At 39.0% G+C, this 22,947-nt stretch overlaps 1 protein-coding gene across 2 annotated transcripts in view; it reads left to right on the forward strand.

Annotated features, from left to right (window-relative positions):
* The first annotated feature begins 1,066 nt into the window (after positions 1-1,066).
* The window catches only part of kbtbd8 (kelch repeat and BTB (POZ) domain containing 8), a 31,144-nt gene continuing 9,263 nt past the window's right edge, over positions 1,067-22,947 (forward strand). For both annotated transcript variants that reach the window (XM_034167169.1, XM_034167170.1), the window contains exons 1-2: positions 1,067-1,184; positions 9,887-10,094. In XM_034167169.1, the coding sequence (XP_034023060.1) occupies positions 1,169-1,184; positions 9,887-10,094 (224 nt within the window). In that variant the 5' untranslated portion in view covers positions 1,067-1,168. The remainder of the gene's footprint in view (positions 1,185-9,886; positions 10,095-22,947) is intronic.

The raw sequence follows: 22,947 nt of genomic DNA on the forward strand, positions 1-22,947 counted from the left end.
CGGGATTTTGCCGGCCGATTATGCTACTGACAAATTATCAGCAGTGTGCTGTCCAATATCTCAACATAAAACTTGGTGATAAAAATGATTCTGCTATCGATATTAACACCATAAATAACTCAAAACACACACACAAACCTAATAAATTACTTAATGTAAAATTTGTTCACCTGTATGAGGTAGATGAATTAGTGAATTTTATGGCAGGTTAAATTGTTCATCGGTGTGACGGTCTGTGGAAAGAAACTGTTCCTGTGTCTGGTTATTTTGACATACAGAGTTCTGTAACGTTGACCAGAGGGGAGGAGTTTAAACAGTGTGTGTCCAGGGTGTGAGGGGTCTGCAGAGATGTTACCAGCTTGCTTCCTGGTCCTGGACCAGTATAAGTCATGGATGGAGGGAAGGCTGGCACTGATGATTTTTTTTCTGCAGACCTGACAGTTCAACGAACTGTCAGGGGGAGTTTCTCCTGAAGTCCACTATCATTTCCACAGTCTTCTTGAGTGTGTTCAGCTCCAGGTTGTTCTGATCACACCAGAGGACCACCTGTTCCACCTCCTGCCTGTATGCAGCCTCATCACCATCCTGGATAAGACCAATGATGATAGTATCATCTGCAAATTTCAGAGTTTAAGAGAGGGGTTCCCTGAGGTGCAGTCGTTTGTGTAGAGGGAGAAGAGCAGTGGGGAGAGAACACACCCCTGAGGAGTGCCAGTGCTGACATGCTAAATAGTCCACATATTAGTTTAACATGACCAGAAATAAAAGTTGTAAGTAATCCCAAAATGAATTTGTTAATACCTACAAGGTGTCCTATTTATACATGTGTTTATCATATGTCACAACTGTGAAGTGTGTGTGGAGGCTTAAATAAAATGCTTTAAAGTTTTGTGGCTAAGCTTGTAAGAAAAGTGAAATATGTCAGACAGTTTTTGTAATTTATTTTTTAAAGGAATACTGTGTATGGATGTTTACATTACTTGATTTAGTCTTTAATTTGTCACATTTATAATATGCCTTTACTATTTACAATCAACTTTATTCTATTTCAGAAGGCAAATAATATAATTGGTCGACAGAGCCGTGCTCCGCCACTGATTGGCTGTACCTTGTTTCCGGGGGTTCGCTGTACACTCACTGACGTCTGCCCCGAGACAGATTGGAGAGAATGGCTGCCAGTGGAGGTTAGCAAAAACCTTTATTGTTTTGTGTAGCAATCAGACTTTTTAAAGTTGCGATGTGCGTGTCTGCGTGTTCGTAAAACACAGCGGTCGCGGCTAAAAGGGAATCGTGACGTTTTCTATTTTTCGTTAGAACAGGTGAAGCTTAAAGCGACTCCTGAAAAAGTGCTGCTTGTCATTAGCTTTAGCTGCCGGGCTAACTAGCTCGCGACACCCAGCTGGTTGTGTAAACACTTGTTTGTAACAAGAGACAAAATGTTGGGCACAAGTTGGTTTCATTGTTGTTGCTCCGGAAAAAAAAGAACGCATTAGAAATGGAGCTTGTTAGTACTACAGATATAATACTGTTAGTGACCGGTCATGATATTTTGTCGTCCCTTATAAATCGCAATTTTGTGTCAAAGAAGGCTTGCTAACATTAGCCTCGTAGCTACCTTTCTGCTAAAAGTTAGAAACCAGCTAACGTCTCAGACAGCACGCGGATTTTTGTCATTAAAAAAAAGAAGAAATACCCTCTGAAGAGTTAAAAATGATTAACAGAGATATTGTAGCTACACGTTGCCTTTTGCTTTCGTAGTTTCACAGACTATGTGAAAAAAGTTAGCTACTCCTGGCCAGGCAGTTTTGTCTTAACTCACGTTGAGTCTTTTGTCCTGTCGGGGTTACACCAGGCATTTGTTAGGAAGTCTTATTTGATCGTGAGCAGCAAATAATTTTAGTTCAATTAAAAATGATGGAAGTATTGACTTTGATGACATCATTCCAGTGAATGTGCTGTACTTATTTAATTGTTGCTTTATAACTGTGTCCTTGTATACTTTCTGATCACATGCTGATAAATACTCAGTTATGTTAAGGTAATCAAGTTTAATTGCTTTCTATGATTAATGCCAAACGCATAACATAAGAGAAAGCAAATGTCACTAAAATGATCTCTGGTGAATCTTATGAGAGGACGGCAGCAGCAACAACTACAAAAGTGTGGGATAAACCTTAGTGGGAAATACAGTTCCCCTATTTTATATATTTCACACTTGTGTTCCCTCTGGAATTTTGCTGGTACCTCTACCCTTCTTTTTATATTGGCCAAGACTCCGTAGCCAAAGCAACAGTCTATGTAGCCGGCGATCAATTCACCCTCACCCTATTAAGTTTTCAAATCCTGCAAAATCTCACAAGATCTCAGAGAGGTGGCTGTCACTGTGAGATGTATATTACATTGTATTATTATTATTGTTATTATTATTATTATTGGTTTCACAGCTACATGTTCTCTGTAGCCATTTGCTACAAAATCAGTTCCTTTCATATTTTTAGAGGGTATTTTCACTTGGTATTTTCAGTGACCAAGGGGTTAAACTCACTTGTTTTTTGTGTGGAAGGTTTCCAGGTTTAAGGCCACCCCTGCTCATTCTCCATGTAATGTGGTGTTGCCTCAGGAAAGGCATCTAGTGTAAAACTTGTGAGAAATTAACGTGCAGATCCACATTGGATCTGCTGTGGCGACCAAGAGTGAAACAAGGGAGAAGTCAAAGAGACTTGCTGTTAAAGGGTATTTTTGCCCCCAGTTCAGGGTTTTAAAGGGTAATGGATACTTTTCAAATGTAAGCACAATATTTGTTTACTTGAAATTCTTACATTTGTTTAATTTCTGTACATGCAGAGCTCACACTCAATCACAGGAATATGTGCTGGCTATAATAACAGAAATGTAATGATGCCAGTCACCACTGTTTCCCTTAGACTTTTTCAGTTCTGGTGGTACTGAATGCCTAGAGCCCCTTAATTGAGAGAGTGGCGTCAACTCAGAACATGGCACCATTTTGGGGGTCAATGGTGCTGAACTACTGAATGAACCTTTTATGTTTTCAACATTTCTTTTTATCATTTAACCACAAACAGCAACACATCCAGGTACAGGTACTATCAAAATAAATATAAAAATAGTTAAGCTATCAAACTTACTTAAATTTACAATTTATGATTATTTATTTAATTAATTTAAAGCCTGATTTATGCTTCTGCAACTGTGTAACTCCATGTCATGCCATGATGTGCGTGACAGTTTTAACGTTCTCCGTCTCTGGATTAAGCTTTATTATGGATTAATTTGACCCTCAACAAGCTTTTCTTTCTACAGTCATCACCTCTAATTCAAAGGAAAGCTGTGCAATTACATTTTTTTCTGTGTTGTAAAGTTGTGCACTTTTCTGCCAAATGTATGTGATCCTGAAATGTAATCAACATTTGCACTGCAAAAACTATTAAAATATGATGGGAGACAAAGGAGTGAAAGCAGAAAAGTGTCAAATCACAGCCTTTTGTGCTTGATTTAACAGGTGCACGTCCAGGCTGCAGATCCGAGTCTGAGCACGATGTGAAGAAAAAAAAAAAAAAAGCGGCCGGGCTTTTAATCACGGAAATGACTCCGGTCCCACTTTTCACAAATCAGCGAGTGTTAGCCTGGAACTTTAATTTGTACCTCTGTTACTTTGCACGTCCAGATTGCTCAGGGTTTTAATGGAAATACATTGCGATCGGATGGGACATTTTATCCAGTATGAGTGAAAATCCGTTATACATAATCATATATTCTTTTTCTTTCGGCTGTTCCAGTTAGGGGTCGCCACAGCAGATCAATCGTTTCCATCTCATCCTGTTGTCTGAATCCTCCTTTGTCACACCAACCACCTGCATGTCTTCCCTCAGCACATCCATAAACCTCCTCTTTGGCCTCCCTCTTCTCCTCCTGCCTGGTGGCTCCATCCTCAGCATCCTTCTCCCTGTATACCCCAGGTCCCTCCTTTGCACATGTCCAAACCATCTCAATCTCGCCTCTCTGAGTTTGTCTCCAAACCGTCCCACCTGAGCTGTCCCTCTATGTTCATTCCTAATCCTGTCTATTCTTGTCACTGCCAAAGAGAATCTCAACATCGTCAGCTCTGACACCTCCAGCTCTGCCTCCTGCCTTTTTGTTAGTGCCACCGTCTCTAAGCTGTACAACATAGCTGGTCTCACTACTGTCTTGTAAACTTTCCCCTTCACTCTTGCTGATATTCCTCAGCTACAAATCACTCCTGCCACCTTTCTTCACCCACTCCACCTTGCCTGCACTCTCTTCTTCACCTCTCTACCAAATCTACAAAATCCGATATATACGGTGTTTATTACATGGAAAACAATACAAAAACATCTGGTTTATACCATGACTGTTCAAGGGAGTTTAAAAATAGTTAAGCTATCAAATTTATAATTTTTGATGATTGATTTTAGTTGCAGTTTAATAAATTCTTTCAAGGTACAAATTAGGTACATTTTTCAAACATCTACAGGGAATCCTGAATCGGGACCTGCGCCTCATTTAATGAATGGGTCAAAATTTCCTCTGAAAACTTTTTTTCTGCCAAATGCATTTGATCCATTATCAAAATGTAGTCAGTGTGCACACTGCAAAAACGATTAAAATATGATGGGACACGAAGGAGTGAAAGCAGAAAAATTTAAAATCTCAGCCTTTTGCTGTGTCTGATTTAATAGGTGCACATCAGGCTACGGCTCTGAGTCTGAGCACGGTGTGAAAAAAATAAACAGTCAGGCTTTTACGGAAATGACTCCGGTTCCACATGCGAGGGGTTTTTAATGGAAATGCATTGCGATTGGATGGGACATTTTATCCAATGTGAGTGAAAAAAATCCGTTATCCAAAATCAGTTATATCTGGTGTTTATTACATCGAAAACAATACCAAAACTTTGGGCCTTTTTTTGTCCGGTTACTGCGAATATCCGGTTTATACAATGACGGTTTAGGTGAGTTTTACTGTACATGGGACTGAACAATTAAATTTACCTCGCAAAGCTTTGACGATGAAGTCGCTTCCATCCCACACAGCTGACTTTATTTTCCCAAATTTTTCTTCTGTTCAGATCTGAAGGGAATCTGTACATCTTGAAGCCCTTGTTGTGTCTATTTGTGCATCCAAATGAACAACCCTCATTTTCAGTGAATAAGTAAATAAACAGCAAATGCTATTTTGGCTCCAAGATGGCACCATGAGTCACATGACTGTTTTTTTTTTGTTTTTTTTCCCCCGACTCGTCATGTCGCTACTCTTTCAATTAAGGGACTCTATGAATGCAACACCCCCCCCCAACTGTGCGGTACAGTGTGTGGAAAAATACGAGGTGTTCAGAAAAATCTAAATTTAACAGATGTCCCTCTTTTTATGTAGTCCTTCCACAGTTCTGCAAAGGTTGATCATTGGTGGTTATAAAAAGATAACAAACAATGCCCGATTCCCTCCTTAACACAGCTCCAGTTGAAGAAGTATGTGTACAGCCCCTGAGCTTTCCAAGTGGTTTCCAAGCCGTGTTTGTCTTCTGACATCTGATGGGATCAAGTGTGCACAGAGTGGAGTGGCTGCAGCATTACAAGACCATACATTTTCCATGTCAGTCACAATATTACCCACTTTGACCTTTTCAATAAATTGCAGCTGTAGTAGACAATAACTGAACCAACAGATGCTATCATATTGTAACACACCAAATTAAAAGAATGCAGAAAGAAATAAAGACCCTGTACTGAGGATGAACCTTGTGGCATCTGGTTAACTTTGATCCTTGAGATTGATTGAAAGAGCAATTTTTGGAGGGGCTATTTACCTTATAGATGCCTGGTCTACCTTCTGTATGGTTGGTTAGTAGTGAGCTGCCTTCACGTAAGCATCAGCTGCCAATTTATGGATGACTAAATGTGGGATAAATTATGAACAGCTACTACCATCACTCAGTCCAACTAACAAGTTAACAACTGTGTGTAAAAACATGATACTGGCCAAGAATGGGGAAAGTAAAACATAATACATGATAGATGGAATGTGTGGCTGGTTATAGTGCCTTTATTTTTATTTTTTGCAATCAATGTGACTTTAGTTCATGGGTTAAAGTTCTCCGTCACCACGACGGATTTCCGTCATTTGGAAAATTTAACCACACATACGCGTGCGCACGTGGTGCCATGCGTGTTTTGGGGCCGAAATATGATAGTCTCACTGTCAAAGCAACATCTCATTCTGTGCTAATCAAAGCAGCAGCAATGTCAGTGTGGACTGCGGAGGAAGGGACTGTGTGAATTTTCCTTCCTCTCTGCTCTGTTTACTGCCTGCTATGAGCCATGGTCTTTCTCCTCCCTGTCTTTGTTAGAACATTGTCAGACACTCCCCAAGTAGAGCGCGGTGTGGCTTTGCTTTGAACCAGTGAGGCATTGATCCGTCTCACTGCTTCGATGGTTTGTTGTATTATTTCGTTTTTATCTTAATTTTCCCCCGCTAAAAACCTAAAGAGCATATGTCTGTGAGTAATATTTACCTTTTTTATATAAAAACCGACCTGTTATGGTCTTCTAAAACAGTTGATAGATGTATTTTATAACTTAAAAGCGGGACCGATGCTAACGTGTTAGCATGTCTATGGCGTTTTCAATGTTAAAGTTAGCATTAAGCTGTTTGCATCTCAGCACAGCACACAAACGTTGATGCTGCGTCATAAAGGCCTTTTAATAATAACTCACTTCAATAAATAATGGCAAAACTCATGTGAGTAAAAAAAACAAACAACAAAAAAACGATTAATCGATTACTAAAATAATTTAGTTGCAGCCCAAGTTTGTTTTACGAGTGAGAGCATTTTACAGATTAAATGTGAATAAGCCAATTTTGAGTTTCTCAATGCGCATGCGTTTCAAAACTGGTGACAGTGTTACTTTGTGCACAGCAGAACAACTTTGTCAGTTGCTTTAGGCCCTAATTTTGTATTTTATTGACTGTACAGCCAGCAACACAGCACCCATTTGGTGCATTTACCGGAATGGAACGGATCAAAATACTACAGAAGACAAAGAATTTTTACTTGACAGTTTGAATTGAGTTTTCTTTGTTTCAGGGGCTTCATACCCATTAAAATTCACTAGAATATACAAAATTTGACTTGCTTTAAAAAAAAAAAAAAAAAAAAAAAAAAATTCTGTGGGAGATCCCCCAGACCACCCATAGTTTGAAGTGAGTTTTCTTTGTTTCAGATGGCTTCATACCCATTAAAATTCACCAGAATATACAAAATTTGACTTGCTCTTTTAAAAACATTCTGGGGGGGATCCCCCAGACCACCCATAGTTTGAAGTGAGTTTTCTTTGTTTCAGATGGCTTCATACCCATTAAAATTCACCAGAATATACAAAATTTGACTTGCTCTTTTAAAAAAATTCTAGGGGAGATCCCCCAGACCACCATAGTTTGAAGTGAGTTTTCTTTGTTTCAGAGGGCCTCATACCCGTTAAAATTCACCAGAATATACAAAATTTGACTTGGTCTTTTAAAAACATTCTGGGGGGGATCCCCCAGACCACCCATAGTTTGAAGTGAGTTTTCTTTGTTTCAGATGGCTTCATACCCATTAAAATTCACCAGAATATACAAAATTTGACTTGCTCTTTTAAAAAATTCTGGGGGAGATCCCCCAGACCACCATAGTTTGAAGTGAGTTTTCTTTGTTTCAGAGGGCCTCATACCCGTTAAAATTCACCAGAATATACAAAATTTGACTTGGTCTTTTAAAAACATTCTGGGGGGGATCCCCCAGACCACCCATAGTTTGAAGTGAGTTTTCTTTGTTTCAGATGGCTTCATACCCATTAAAATTCACCAGAATATACAAAATTTGACTTGCTCTTTTAAAAAAATTCTGGGGGAGATCCCCCAGACCACCATAGTTTGAAGTGAGTTTTCTTTGTTTCAGAGGGCCTCATACCCGTTAAAATTCACCAGAATATACAAAATTTGACTTGGTCTTTAAAAAAATGTTCTGGGGGAGCACCACCTTTTATGTACCTTTTATGTTCAACTTTTGCATTCTTTTTATGCTTTGTCTCTCTCGCTCCTTAGAGGCTATTTAGAATAGATTTGTTTACTGTATAATGTGTTTATTGTATTTATTGAGGAAAAAAGAGTGTGTGCCCCCACTATGCCACATTTTAGGGAATTGCTGGCATTGATTTATGCCAGTAAAAATTTTCAATCAGATGAAAATGTATTGCTTTAACCCATGCTTTAGTTGTTTATCATTTATGTTTAATGTAATACAATTTTTCAACCAAACATTGTTTCAGATATGTTCAATAATTAAACTTTCATTTCAAGTTGTTTACTTAAAAATATCAGGTGGATTTGACAAGAAGTTTTGAAACAGCAATATTTTTTGTTCTCATGACTGCATTATTTTCACGTTATTCGGATGCAGTATGGTGTTCACTGGAATAACTAGATGGTATACTCATAGTTAAGCATTTACTATATGTTATGATACTTTTTATTCTTTTAACAGGTCCCACCATGTGGAAATGAGAAAATTGAGGCAGTTTTGTGTTCATAGAATGCCAAAGGGCATCAAATTTTGTAATTATTCCAAACATGCATCATGGTATGAATTCTGAAAAAGAAGTTGCATCCAAACTTAAAATGTAACAGATCCAGATCATCTCCAAAATTAAATGGAGTCTTCCATTGCTTAATATGTATCTGTGTTGAAAATGTCATCAAAATCCGTGCAGTAGTTTTGACGTAATCCTGCTAACAGTAATCCTTCAAAGCCTATATAAAGTGAAACTTGATCCAGATCTGGATCATCTCCAAAATTTAATGGGTTCTTCCATGCCCTAATATTTATCTGTGGTGAAAATTTTGTCAAAATCTGTGCAGTAGTTTTGACGTAATCTTGCTAACAGACAGACAGAAAAATAAACAGATTATTTTATTACATCCTTGGTAGATGTAAAAATGTGCCTAAAGCAGAATGCACCTAAATTGCCCCATGTGACTGTGATTTTTGCCGTAGTACAAATTATAAAGGCAATTAATTTTTTAATCTAAATATAATATATAATCTAATATATAATTAGAAATAAAATATCTTAAATCCATCTTTCAAAAGTCTTAAATGCCAATACATAGAATGTAGGATTTTATTCTAACAGTACAATGAAAAATATCTGAATAAATGGTAATTAATTAATTTTAAATTGGTGAAAGCCTCTCATAATGCTACCCAAAGCGATATAGCGGAGCGAAAAAAATCTTTTGTGACAGGAAGGCACAGAGCAGAGACTATTTCAGCTAGCTAGATGGCGCAAACTATTCCAACTGTAAGCAGTGTCGTCATAGTTACTTTGAAAAGTTAATTTATTAGTTACTTTATACAGTTACTTCATTAGCAGCCATGGACAACTTGATGACAGCTGCTGAATGTAACGAGCAGTCTAACTTCCTTATTTTTAAGATGGAGTACTCAGAAAAGTAACTATTAGTGACTTTGCAGATTAGTTATTTTGCTGATTACTCAATCTTATGAGTAGCCAACTTAGATTACTTGTTACCTTATTAGTTATAATCAGCAACTGCTGACAAGTTGTTGGCATCTGCTAATAAAGTAACTGTATAAATCTGTGAATGAAGTAGTAACTGTGGCAACACTGTAAGAGTATAAAAGAGCCTGGAGGACCAAAAAATGTAACATGTTAGTATGCAATCAATCACATCATTCTTCATTCTTAATAGGTGTTATTTCTTCATTTTGTTTTGTTTTTTCTACATGTCATGAATACTTTTTGATTTTTTTTTCTCTCTCTCTTCCCTCTTTACTGTATATGCTCAGAGGTAGGGAAGCTGTTACAAGTACAAAATGGAATACCTCCCAGCACCAACTACAACGGGGTTGATGCCGTTCATGCCTGTAACATCCTTCAGCAACTAAAAGCCTTGTATGATGAAGCACAGCTCACAGATATTGTTGTTGAAGTGGACCATGGCAAGACTTTCTCATGTCACCGAAATGTCCTTGCAGCAATCAGTCCATATTTTAGGTAAGAAATGCTGATTTCTTTGAAAGAATGCTTAGTTAATAGTTTCATCTTACAGTGAAAATACAGTTCTTTTATTTATTCTTCCTACTCTAATAGGGCTGGACAATATAAGCAATATAATTCTTTGTGTAAAATGAAGATCTTTGGTAGTAATTTGATTTCATTGCACAAAGCCAGTAGTATTTCTCTGTGGCAGTCTGCTGAGAACAGCCCACCCATTTCCCCACTGCTGTGACGAATGCGAGTACAGTGAGGGTTATGAGGACTACAAAATTCAGAAATGGTAGAAAATGGTGACTCATCATCATCATGATCTTCTTTCTGATAGTCTAAGGATTGCCACAGCAGATTATCCATCTCCATTTTACCCTTTCCTTTATGTCTTCCTCTGTCACAACAGCCACCTGCATGTCCCTCGCTGGATCCATAAACCTCCTGTTTGTCTTCCCTCTTCTACTCCAGCTTGATGGTTCCATCCTTCTCCCTATATAACCTGGGTCCCTCCTGTACATGTCCAAGCCATCTCAATCTCACCTCTGTGACTGTGTCTCCTTGCCGTCCTACCTGCACTGTTCATCTGATCTGCGATTTCATATTCCTGTCCATCCTTGACACTCCTAAAGAAAATTATAGTATAGAATCTTCAGCTCTGCCTCCTGTCTTTTTGTTAGTGCCACTGTCTCTAAGCCATATAGCATAGCTGGTCTGAAAGGTCATATAAACTTTCTCTTTTGCTCTTGCAGATATCCTTATGTCAGAAATCACTCCTGCCACCTTTTTTTTTTCCCCACCCACTCTGCCCTACCTACACTCTCTTCACCTCTACCACTCCCACCATTACTTTGGACAGTTGACCCAAGTATTTTAGACTCATCTATCTTCACCACCTCCACTCTTGGCAACCTCACTGTTCCACCATGCTACCCTTCCCTCCACCTTGCTGTGACTGACTTGCATTCATCCTCTTTCCAGTGTATCGCCACCTCCCCAGGCTAGTCTCATCCTCCTCTCTGCTCTCACTGCATCACTGAACAGTCATCTGCAAACATCATAGTCCATGGAGACACCTCTCTGATCTAGTCTTTTAAAGCTGTGCGGCCTTTCAAATTTCACAGAACTGGCAAAATTGTCATTTCTACTGAAATCGTAGCATTATAATGTCAGTTTATTTTTGTAACATGTTGCAAAATTACAGCTCATTTTAATGAAGAGAACATATTTATCTCGGGGGAATTCCATAACGAATATTTTATTTTTCTTTTAATGCTGTCTGCAGGAGAACATGCATGTGCACATGTATGGAGTTTTGAAATGACCGGAAGTTACCTTTAACCTCGTGTGCGGCACACGCTGTGCACGCTAATGGCTGTAAGATGTCTTGTAAATCACTTCAGAGATGTTATCTGGTCGCAAAAACAGCATTGTTAGATTTAAAAGTGATTATTTCTCACTAACCTTTACAAAAAATATGAGAAACATGTTAGATTTATACAGAAACCCAGAGGTTTCTGAGCATTTTCCACTATTTTGAATTGTTTTTTTCGAGAGAGCAGCCAATGACGTCACTGGCCTTTCTGTACTCTGACTTGCTGTCACATCCCAGCATCCGTCGCATAAGTCAGGGGAAGTCCCCATGTGATCTACGGTGTTGCTATGGTAGCCTGTATGGATCACTGCTGTCAGTAGTTCAAGGCCATCTGTTCTTTGAAATTTTTACCATTAGGAGTAACTAATAATTTTATAAGACAATGCCAATTTTGATCATATTGGCAATACCTATTTTAAATCCTCTATTTAAAAGCTAATAAGTAAAGTGGTGGCCAAGTGGTTAGTGTGCTTGATTTGCCACATTTCTCCATGTAATGTGGAGTTGCGTCAGAAAGAGCATCCGGTTTAAAACTTGTGCCAAATTAACATGCAGATCCATTTTGGCCCTGCTGTGGCAACCCCAATTGAAAACAAGGGAGCAGCCGAAGGGAGTTACTATTGACTATGCCACATTTTGAACCCCCTATTTAAAGGTTAATAAGTAAAATACCTTTAATCTCACAGCAAGAATGTTGTGGGATTGCTTCCTGCTGTCATCATCATCATCATCTTCATTATTATTATTATATAATCTGTCCATCACCATTGCAATGAAAGGACTTTGAGCAAACCTCCACCTTAAATGCATGTCATTCCTACTGCACATTTCACGGCTGTCATACCTTTTGTGTACCTATCCTGCACCACCCTCACATAGTTGTCTTCTACTCCAGACATCCTCATAAAATTCCACAACTCTTCTCTTGGCACACCGTCATTAGCTTTCTCTAAATCCAGAAACACAATCTGGCCTTCTCTATACTTCTCAGTCATTGCACTCAGTGCCAACATTGCATCTACAGTGTCCAGCCATATTACTACTCATGTATCTTCACCTCTTTTCTAAGCCTAGCTTTGATTTAATAATAGTAATAATAATAAAAATCTGAATCAGGATATTTGTTCTCCACTCCTCAGGCATCCTCTCACTTTCTATGATTTTTATTAAACAATCTGGTTTAAACCTTGACCATGTCACCTAAACATTTCTTGTCTTCCACTGGTAAGTCATCTGGAGCAACTGCCTTTCCACTCTTGCCCTCTTTGTAACTGTCCTCACTTCATCCTTACTAAGCCATTGCACTTCTTGGTTTATTCTTTCCACATCATTCAGCCTTCTGTCTTTCATTTTCTTCATTCAGGAGCTCCTCAGACTATTCCCTCCACTTTCTCAACACACTCTCCTCAATTGTCAGCAGAATACCATCTGCATACATTACCACCATAATCAATCAATTTTTTTTTATATAGCGCCAAATCACAACAAACAGTTGCCCCAAGGCGCCTTATATTGTAAGGCAAGGCCATACAATAATTATGTAAAACCCAACGGTCAAAACGACCCCCTGTGAGCAAGCACTTGGCTACAGTGGGAAGGAAAAACTCCCTTTTAACAGGAAGAAACCTCCAGCAGAACCAGGCTCAGGGAGGGGCAGTCTTCTGCTGGGACTGGTTGGGGCTGAGGGAGAGAACCAGGAAAAAGACATGCTGTGGAGGGGAGCAGAGATCGATCACTAATGATTAAATGCAGAGTGGTGCATACAGAGCAAAAAGAGAAAGAAACAGTGCATCATGGGAATCCCCCAGCAGTCTACGTCTATAGCAGCATAACTAAGGGATGGTTCAGGGTCACCTGATCCAGCCCTAACTATAAGCTTTAGCAAAAAGGAAAGTTTTAAGCCTAATCTTAAAAGTAGAGAGGGTGTCTGTCTCCCTGATCTGAATTGGGAGCTGGTTCCACAGGAGAGGAGCCTGAAAGCTGAAGGCTCTGCCTCCCATTCTACTCTTACAAACCCTAGGAACTACAAGTAAGCCTGCAGTCTGAGAGCGAAGCACTCTATTGGGGTGATATGGTACTACGAGGTCCCTAAGATAAGATGGGACCTGATTATTCAAAACCTTATAAGTAAGAAGAAGAATTTTAAATTCTATTCTAGAATTAACAGGAAGCCAATGAAGAGAGGCCAATATGGGTGAGATATGCTCTCTCCTTCTAGTCCCCGTTAGTACTCTAGCTGCAGCATTTTGAATTAACTGAAGGCTTTTTAGGGAACTTTTAGGACAACCTGATAATAATGAATTACAATAGTCCAGCCTAGAGGAAATAAATGCATGAATTAGGTTTTCAGCATCACTCTGAGACAAGACCTTTCTAATTTTAGAGATATTGCGTAAATGCAAAAAAGCAGTCCTACATATTTGTTTAATATGCGCTTTGAATGACATATCCTGATCAAAAATGACTCCAAGATTTCTCACAGTATTACTAGAGGTCAGGGTAAGTAAGGATCTGGTTAGACACCATGTTTCTAAGATTTGTGGGGCCAAGTACAATAACTTCAGTTTTATCTGAGTTTAAAAGCAGGAAATTAGAGGTCATCCATGTCTTTATGTCTGTAAGACAATCCTGCAGTTTAGCTAATTGGTGTGTGTCCTCTGGCTTCATGGATAGATAAAGCTGGGTATCATCTGCGTAACAATGAAAATTTAAGCAATACCGTCTAATAATACTGCCTAAGGGAAGCATGTATAAAGTGAATAAAATTGGTCCTAGCACAGAACCTTGTGGAACTCCATAATTAACTTTAGTCTGTGAAGAAGATTCCCCATTTACATGAACAAATTGTAATCTATTAGACAAATATGATTCAAACCACCGCAGCGCAGTGCCTTTAATACCTACGGCATGCTCTAATCTCTGTAATAAAATTTTATGGTCAACAGTATCAAAAGCAGCACTGAGGTCTAACAGAACAAGCACAGAGATGAGTCCACTGTCCGAGGCCATAAGAAGATCATTTGTAACCTTCACTAATGCTGTTTCTGTACTATGATGAATTCTAAAACCTGACTGAAACTCTTCAAATAGACCATTCCTCTGCAGATGATCAGTTAGCTGTTTTACAACTACCCTTTCAAGAATTTTTGAGAGAAAAGGAAGGTTGGAGATTGGCGTATAATTAGCTAAGATAGCTGGGTCAAGTGATGGCTTTTTAAGTAATGGTTTAATTACTGCCACCTTAAAAGCCTGTGGTACATAGCCAACTAACAAAGATAGATTGATCATATTTAAGATCGAAGCATTAAATAATGGTAGGGCTTCCTTGAGCAGCCTGGTAGGAATGGGGTCTAATAAACATGTTGATGGTTTGGATGAAGTAACTAATGAAAATAACTCAGACAGAACAATCAGAGAGAAAGAGTCTAACCAAATACCGGCATCACTGAAAGCAGCCAAAGATAACGATACGTCTTTGGGATGGTTATGAGTAATTTTTTCTCTAATAGTTAAAATTTTGTTAGCAAAGAAAGTCATGAAGTCATTACTAGTTAAAGTTAATGGAATACTCAGCTCAATAGAGCTCGGACTCTTTGTCAGCCTGGCTACAGTGCTGAAAAGAAACTTGGGGTTGTTCTTATTTTCTTCAATTAGTGATGAGTAGAAAGATGTCCTAGCTTTACGGAGGGCTTTTTTATAGAGCAACAGACTCTTTTTCCAGGCTAAGTGAAGATCTTCTAAATTAGTGAGACGCCATTTCCTCTCCAACTTACGGGTTATCTGCTTAAGCTACGAGTTTGTGAGTTATACCACGGAGTCAGGCACTTCTGATTTAAAGCTCTCTTTTTCAGAGGAGCTACAGCATCCAAAGTTGTCTTCAATGAGGATGTAAAACTATTGACGAGATACTCTATCTCACTTACAGAGTTTAGGTAGCTACTGTGCACTGTGTTGTTATATGGCATTAGAGAACATAAAGAAGGAATCATATCCTTAAACCTAGTTACAGCGCTTTCTGAAAGACTTCTAGTGTAATGAAACTTATTCCCCACTGCTGGGTAGTCCATCAGAGTAAATGTAAATGTTATTAAGAAATGATCAGACAGAAGGGAGTTTTCAGGGAATACTGTTAAGTCTATTTCCATACCATAAGTCAGAACAAGATCTAAGATATGATTAAAGTGGTGGGTGGACTCATTTACATTTTGAGCAAAGCCAATAGAGTCTAATAATAGATTAAATGCAGTGTTGAGGCTGTCATTCTCAGCATCTGTGTGGATGTTAAAATCGCCCACTATAATGATCTTATCTGAGCTAAGCACTAAGTCAGACAAAAGGTCTGAAAATTCACAGAGAAACTCACAGTAACGACCAGGTGGACGATAGATAATAACAAATAAAACTGTTTTTTGGGACTTCCAATTTGGATGGACAAGACTAAGAGTCAAGCTTTCAAATGAATTAAAGCTCTGTCTGGGTTTTTGATTAATTAATAAGCTGGAATGGAAGATTGCTGCTAATCCTCCGCCCCGGCCCGTGCTACGAGCATTCTGACAGTTAATGTGACTCGGGGGTGTTGACTCATTTAAACTAACATATTCATCCTGCTGTAACCAGGTTTCTGTAAGGCAGAATAAATCAATATGTTGATCAATTATTATATCATTTACTAACAGGGACTTAGAAGAGAGAGACCTAATGTTTAATAGACCACATTTAACTGTTTTAGTCTGTGGTGCAGTTGAAGGTGCTATAATCTGCTGCACATCTTGTCCAGCTTGCTACCTCTATCTGGCCAGTTTGTCCAGTCCTTTCCTTAGTTTTCATCTCCTTGCACAGCTTGCTGTATGACCTTTGGTTAGCCTTTGCAACATCTCTTTTCACCATCTTGTTGTACTCACATCTATTTTAATCATGCCTCTTACTTTTGTAGTTCTTTTTTCTGCCATCCTGTTTCTCCTTATACTTTCCTTTACATCTTCATTCACACCCAGTATCTTCCAAGAGGTTTCCATCACCACATTGGAAATAGTTTGCCAGTTGTCCAGAATGACTTCTACTACTTGCCTGTGTCCTTGCATTGTCTCAGTGCACCCAACAGTAAATGAGTACCAGCCTTAGCTGGGGAAGTTACCTACTTTGGACTGGTGTCTAGTCCAGGGGTAGTCGTAGATTCTTATATGGAATCCGGCACCAACAGGCCTCAGGGCCTTTACAGGTCTAACTACTTCTTACTTCAGTATCAGTTGACTTTGATCCAGTGCCTGTCTTACCTCCTCATTGAATTTCATACGGCAGCTTCAGCTTCCACCATCTGATCCTTGCTTAATCTCTAACGCTCTGTCTCTTCTTCACCACCATTTGATGCCATCTATCTTAATATTCTTAATATTCTTCCTTTGCATCACTTCAGAGTTTCTTTCTACATAGGATATAGTCCCCCTGTATGCACCTTCCTGTACTATTATGTCTGTCCCCCTGTGCTCCTCCATCATATAAAATAAGTACAGTGGTCCCTTGTTTATCACGAGAGTTACGTTCTAAAAATAACCCGCAATAGGTGACATCTGCGACGTTGTCAACTCTGTTTTTTACAGTTATTATAGATGTTGGCTGTAAAACCCCTCATTACACACTTTACACACTTTTCTCAAACAGGCATTAACATTTTCTCACTTTCTCTCCTGTGTAAACACTCAAGTTCAAACCTTAGTAGAAAAATAAGTCCAGTATTATAGAATGAAAGCAAAGATCAAAACCTGTTTTCAGGCCCAAACATTTGTTTGAGAAATAAAAATAGGTTTTCCTATAAATAATTATGATGGCTTTTAGAACTAATGAATTTAATTTTAACGAGCAACCTACGAGGTTGGACACATAAGAAATTACTAATAGTGACTCGCCAGTATTTCACAGTTCCTGGCGCCGCTCCGCTGTAGCGTCTTTTTCCACTGAGTGACACCTCGGTGCAAGTGTCCTTTTCCGAGTGAAGAACATAGTTATGGGTAGTTGTTGGCACTCTTTTTTTTTTTCTTCTGGGGGAGAAGATTATAAACAGACACACGCAGAACACAATGCGCGTGCTCTCCCTTCGCTCACTGCCTCCGGTGTTACCGTTGCGGGGTACGGATGCGGGACCCACGAAGAATCCAAGTCATTAAAAAGATACAAACCTCTCTCAGTGGCCACGGAGCTCTGCGGCTGTGGTTACCGAGACCATGCAGCGTTGCGGATTTTTCTGCAAGAAGTCTATCCTTGCAGGCTGGCGGAGCGCTCCGCATCAAAACAGCGAGCATAGTCTCTGGACCTGTTGCTGGAGTTGGCACAGCAGATGGGGGCGGTGTGAGTGGACTGCTGTGGCGCTTACCGAGCCTGCAGACTCGGTAAGCGCATTGGAGGCAGTGAGAGCAATCACGGTGATGCCGACTGGTGCCGCGACCGGCCTGCCTGATGATGACGCAGAACACAATGCGCTGTAAAAAATAAAAATAAAAAAATAAAAATAAAAAAAAGAAGCATGCAAAATTGCACTAAAAAAATCTGCGAAACTGCGAGGCCGCGAAAGGTGAACCGCGTTATAGTGAGGGACCACTGTATTCATGACAGCCATTTCTGTTTTATTTTGCAAAACCTATTACAGTGTGTCCTTCCTTAATCCTCTCCTTGATATCATATCTACTCATTACTTCCTCATCAGCTCTGTATTCTTCACAACATACACATTGAAGTCCATTCCAGTCAGCACGCTGTCATACATGGGTACACTCTCTAACAGCTCATCGAACTCACTCCTTCATCTCACAACCCACTAGTGGGGCATGTGCACTGATGACATTGATTCTGTGTGTGAAGCTTCAATTTCCACCTTCACACTCGTCACCCTGTGAGATACTGGCTGAACCTCCAACACACTCTTAATATACAACCCCTGGCAAAAATTATGGAATCACTGGCCTCGGATGATGTTCATTCAGTTGTTTAATTTTGTAGAAAAAAAGCAGATCACAGACGTGACACAAAACTAAAGTCATTTCAAATGGCAACTTTCTGGCTTTAAGAAACACTATAAGAAATCAAGAAAAAAAGATTGTGACAGTCAGTAACGGTTACTTTTTTAGATCAAGCAGAGGAAAAAAAATATGGAATCACTCAATTCTGAGGAATAAATTATGGAATCACCCTGTAAATTTTCATCCTCCAAACTAACACCTGCATCAAATCAGATCTGCTAGTTGACATTGACCCTATGCCATGACATTGACCCTATGTGTCTTTTTGCAAGGAATGTTTTCACAGTTTTTGCTCTATGGCAGGATGCATTATCATCTTGAAAAATGATTTAATCATCCCCAAACATCCTGTCAATTGTCCAAAATATCAACGTAAACTTGTGCATTTATTGATGATGTGATTGATGATTCCATAATTTTTTCCTCAGAATTGAGTGATTCCATATTTTTTTCCTCTGCTTGGTCTAAAAAAGTAACAGTTACTGACTGCCACAATCTTTTTTTCTTGATTTCTTATAGTGTTTCTTAAAGCCAGAAAGTTGCCATTTGAAATGACTTTAGTTTTGTGTCATGTCTGTGATCTGCTTTTTTTTCTACAAAATTAAACAACTGAATGAACATCCTCCGAGGCCGGTGATTCCATAATTTTTGCCAGGGGTTGTACTCTTCCTTAAGAATGTCTACAACATGATTTCGCCTCCCATTCATACCATGACACAACAGGCTGAACCCACATTCCACACTTCTTTCCTCCTCTCCTGCTGCCTCCGGACATGCTCTCTGCCTCTTCTTCGCTCACCAGTAGCCCAAATACCTGGTGGTGCTGTTGGACAACACTCGTGGTTTACCAGGGCCTTGATGGTCCGCTGTGGAAATTCAGTTTGTGATCTGCATGTTTTGCAAAATTTATGCTAGAAGGCTTTTCTGACCCAACCTTGCTCATTTATCTGGGCTTGGGACTGGCACTCTGAATGCACTGGCTGTATACCTCATGTGGCTGAGATTTCAAAATTTACAGAGTTTGTCCTTCTACCTTCCTTATTTACCTGGGCTTGGGTTTGGCACTCAGAATGCACTGACTGTACACCCCATGTGGCAGAAAATGTTGAATATTAACACAAAAATGGATTTCTCTTTTTTCATGTTTGCACTTAATAGAATTCTTGGCCTTTCTTGTTTTCACAAGCTGCATAAAATAACTAATTAAAGTCAAATTAAACATTTTTAATGCAATACAAGCAGTGGTTTGCTGTATATTATACAAATAATGTTTTTGTGCAATGGTAATATATTTGGATGATTTGAAAGATGGACGAATGCAAATTATTCTTTCCATTGCAGGAATGGAAACATTGTTTTATGTGACACCAAAATAGGTCAGTGTCATTTGATACAATAAGACAGGTGTTTCTTCTCAGAACATGAAGCAAAGCAGCCAGACTGAGAACCCCCTGTGCCCGCTAAGCTGTTCACTCTGCCCTGCAGACTAGTCACCGACACACTGCTGAGTTCGAGGGCTACTGAGGAGCTTAGTGTGTGTGTGAAGCATGTATGTTTTCTTCATTCTAGAGAAAAATTCCCAATTGTCCGATTTGTCTCCAATTTGTTATCTGACAGTACTTCTACAGCAGCTAAAGATGATCCCACAAACATTGCAGCTGCTGAATTTAGCTTTCTTGTATCATGGCATGTTAACCCCCAAAACGTGAATCAGTTGCAAATCATGAATAATCTGCAAACCATTAATTGCAAAACATGAACACTGAAAAAATATCTCCCAAAATGTGAACACAGGTCTCCCAAAACGTGAACGTGGGGCTTACAAAACATGAATATCATTCATGATCTATATATATTTTTTTTCAGTTTATGTAGTTTATGGATTTCATTTACGGATCAGTTACTGCAGGAAATCTGGATCACAAACCCTTTCACCACAAAAAATTATTTTTCTATTTCTTTTTGGGGTTGGGTGGGGGGGGGGGGTCACTACAGGCTGAGGAGGTGATCGGAGCAGCTCTCGCTTCTGGTGTCAAGCGCCTGACCCCGCCGGGTGTGTCCCGCTCCAGAGACAGTGTGATCAGTTGTGGAGTTTGACTTGGACGGTCCACCTGTCAAACGGTAATGAAGGCATCAAACTCGGACAGGACAAAACCTCCCCCTCCGGTAAACGGCTCAATAACCTTTAGAAAAATGTAGAAAAACAAACACTAGTTTCTAACCTCAGGAAGGTAGACAACGAGCTACATCCTTATTTTTATTCTTATGAACCATTCTCTGAGCTGGAAAAATAATATTAACCTGAACTAGCAGACGGCAGAGAAATGGAAGGGTAGGGACCGTCGACAAAGTGCAAAAACAAGGCACCAGAAAAATATTCAATAAATTCAGATGTGGTGTCACCGAATTCACTGCACACATCAGCGGTCTCCTGCTGGTTATACTACAACACTCAGGTTGCACAAATGTCATTGTGGAAAAACTTTGGAGAATTTTTTTATTGTTTAAATTTTCAATAGTGTCAATGTTATATGTTGTAGTGACACAAAATTTTCTGCACACATCAGTGGGGTCCTGCTAGTTATACTACAGCATTGTTTGGAAAAATGTGCAAAAATATTATTTTTGTGAATTTTATTACTCATTTTATGACTTATTTTAATGATTTTAAAAAAATCGCTAAAATTCAATTTTTGCACATTTTTTTTTTTCAAACTGAGTGCTGTAGTATAACCAGCAGGAGACCATTGATGTGTTCAGTGATTTTGGTGACACCACACCTAAATTTATTGAATATTTTTCTGGTGCCTTGTTTTTGCATTTTGTCGACGGTCCCTAAGCTTCCGTTTTTCCGCCACCTGCTCATTGGGGTCAGTGTTATTTTTCCAGCTCAGAGGTTGATTCGTATGGATAAAATAAGGTTGTAACTTGTTGTCTCCCTTCATGAGGTTAGAAACTGGTGTTTGTTTTTCAACAACGTTTCTCTTAAGATTATTGAGCCGTTTATCAGAGGGGGAGGTTTCTCTCTTCTGTGAGTTTGACAGGTAGACCATCCCAGTCAAACTCCTCAGATGACACTGTCAGCGGTAATCGAGAGCTGCTCGGATCACCTCCTCAGGCTGTAGTGACCCCCACCAAAAAAAAAAGAGAAAATACTGAAACCAAGCTCATTAACCACATGGCAGCATTTTTATGAAAGGATAATAGAGGCATTCAATATGGTGAAATGTATGGGAGAAAAATGCACAGTAAATGGAACCAAAATGTAAAGTACATGACATCACTCATACAATGGGACAAATAAGGAATATCTAATGACATACAATCCACCAATCAAATGGCAAACACTTATTTTGCTGTCATAAAGTGATATATAGCAATACTGACAAAAGAAAAGGTCTACTTTTAAAAATTTATTTCATAACACCCAAGCCTGCTTATGAATAGGGTTGCCACGATTAGTCGACTAGTCATGATTATGTCGACTAAATAGTCGGCAACTAATTTAATAATTGACATAATCGTTTATTTTTTTTAAGCTTTGCTTTTCCTCTCAAAACTGCCGCTGTATCTTCCTCTGCCCTAAGGGCCCTTAGTGATTGTATTTATTTATTTGGTCAGTTTGGGATTTGAACTGAGGATCCTCTGGTCTCAAGTCCAACGCTTAACCACTAGACCATCACATCCCCATAGTTAGCTGTTAACATTAACATCTATAGTGAGCTACTTACTTACTTACAGCAATGTCATGTTTGAATGGGAAGTGTGATAACACTAAAATTTTATAATGCTATGTTACAGTACTAAAAAAATACGTTCCTCTTCAATGAACAATGTTGTTACCAAGTAAAAGTTGAATGAACTATCATCTTAATTGTCTTTATTTTTAGTTAGTACATACCTTAAACACTTCAAGCTTGAAGCTAATGATGGTTATGTAAGAGCAGCTGCATGCTGGTGCATTAAGCCGCAATTTACATGTGATCCAGTTAGTCGACTAATCGCAGAAATAACTGGTGACTAGTTGATTATCAAAATAATCGTCTGTGGCAGCCCTATTTACGAGTAGGATTGAGTATGGAATTTCAGTGTGCATTTTGACAAATCAATCACAAAACTACAGCTTTTTGAGCATCTGTATGGATGGGGGAGGGAGAGAGCAATAATATAGTCTTTGCCAGTTTTATTGGCAGCAGCATCCCAGGTTTGAAAGCATAGAATTTAAAATCGTCATAAATAAATGCAAATGAATCATACTTAATGAGCTGTCCAGTTACTGAGCAACAACAAAATATTGCTTTGATAATGTAACATTAAATAAATAAAAAATACAAGCTATGTATATTGCACTCTTTTTGGCAATTTTTTTTACAGAAAATTATTACTTTTCCAAGTCTGGATGGATACATGAATGTTTCCAAGTCACTGAATATTTTGGACTTCCTTTACCTCAGTCATTAGGAAATAGAAACAGTAT

The sequence above is a fragment of the Thalassophryne amazonica genome, chromosome 3 (assembly GCF_902500255.1).
Source record: "Thalassophryne amazonica chromosome 3, fThaAma1.1, whole genome shotgun sequence".
Taxonomy (NCBI): Eukaryota; Metazoa; Chordata; class Actinopteri; order Batrachoidiformes; family Batrachoididae; genus Thalassophryne; species Thalassophryne amazonica.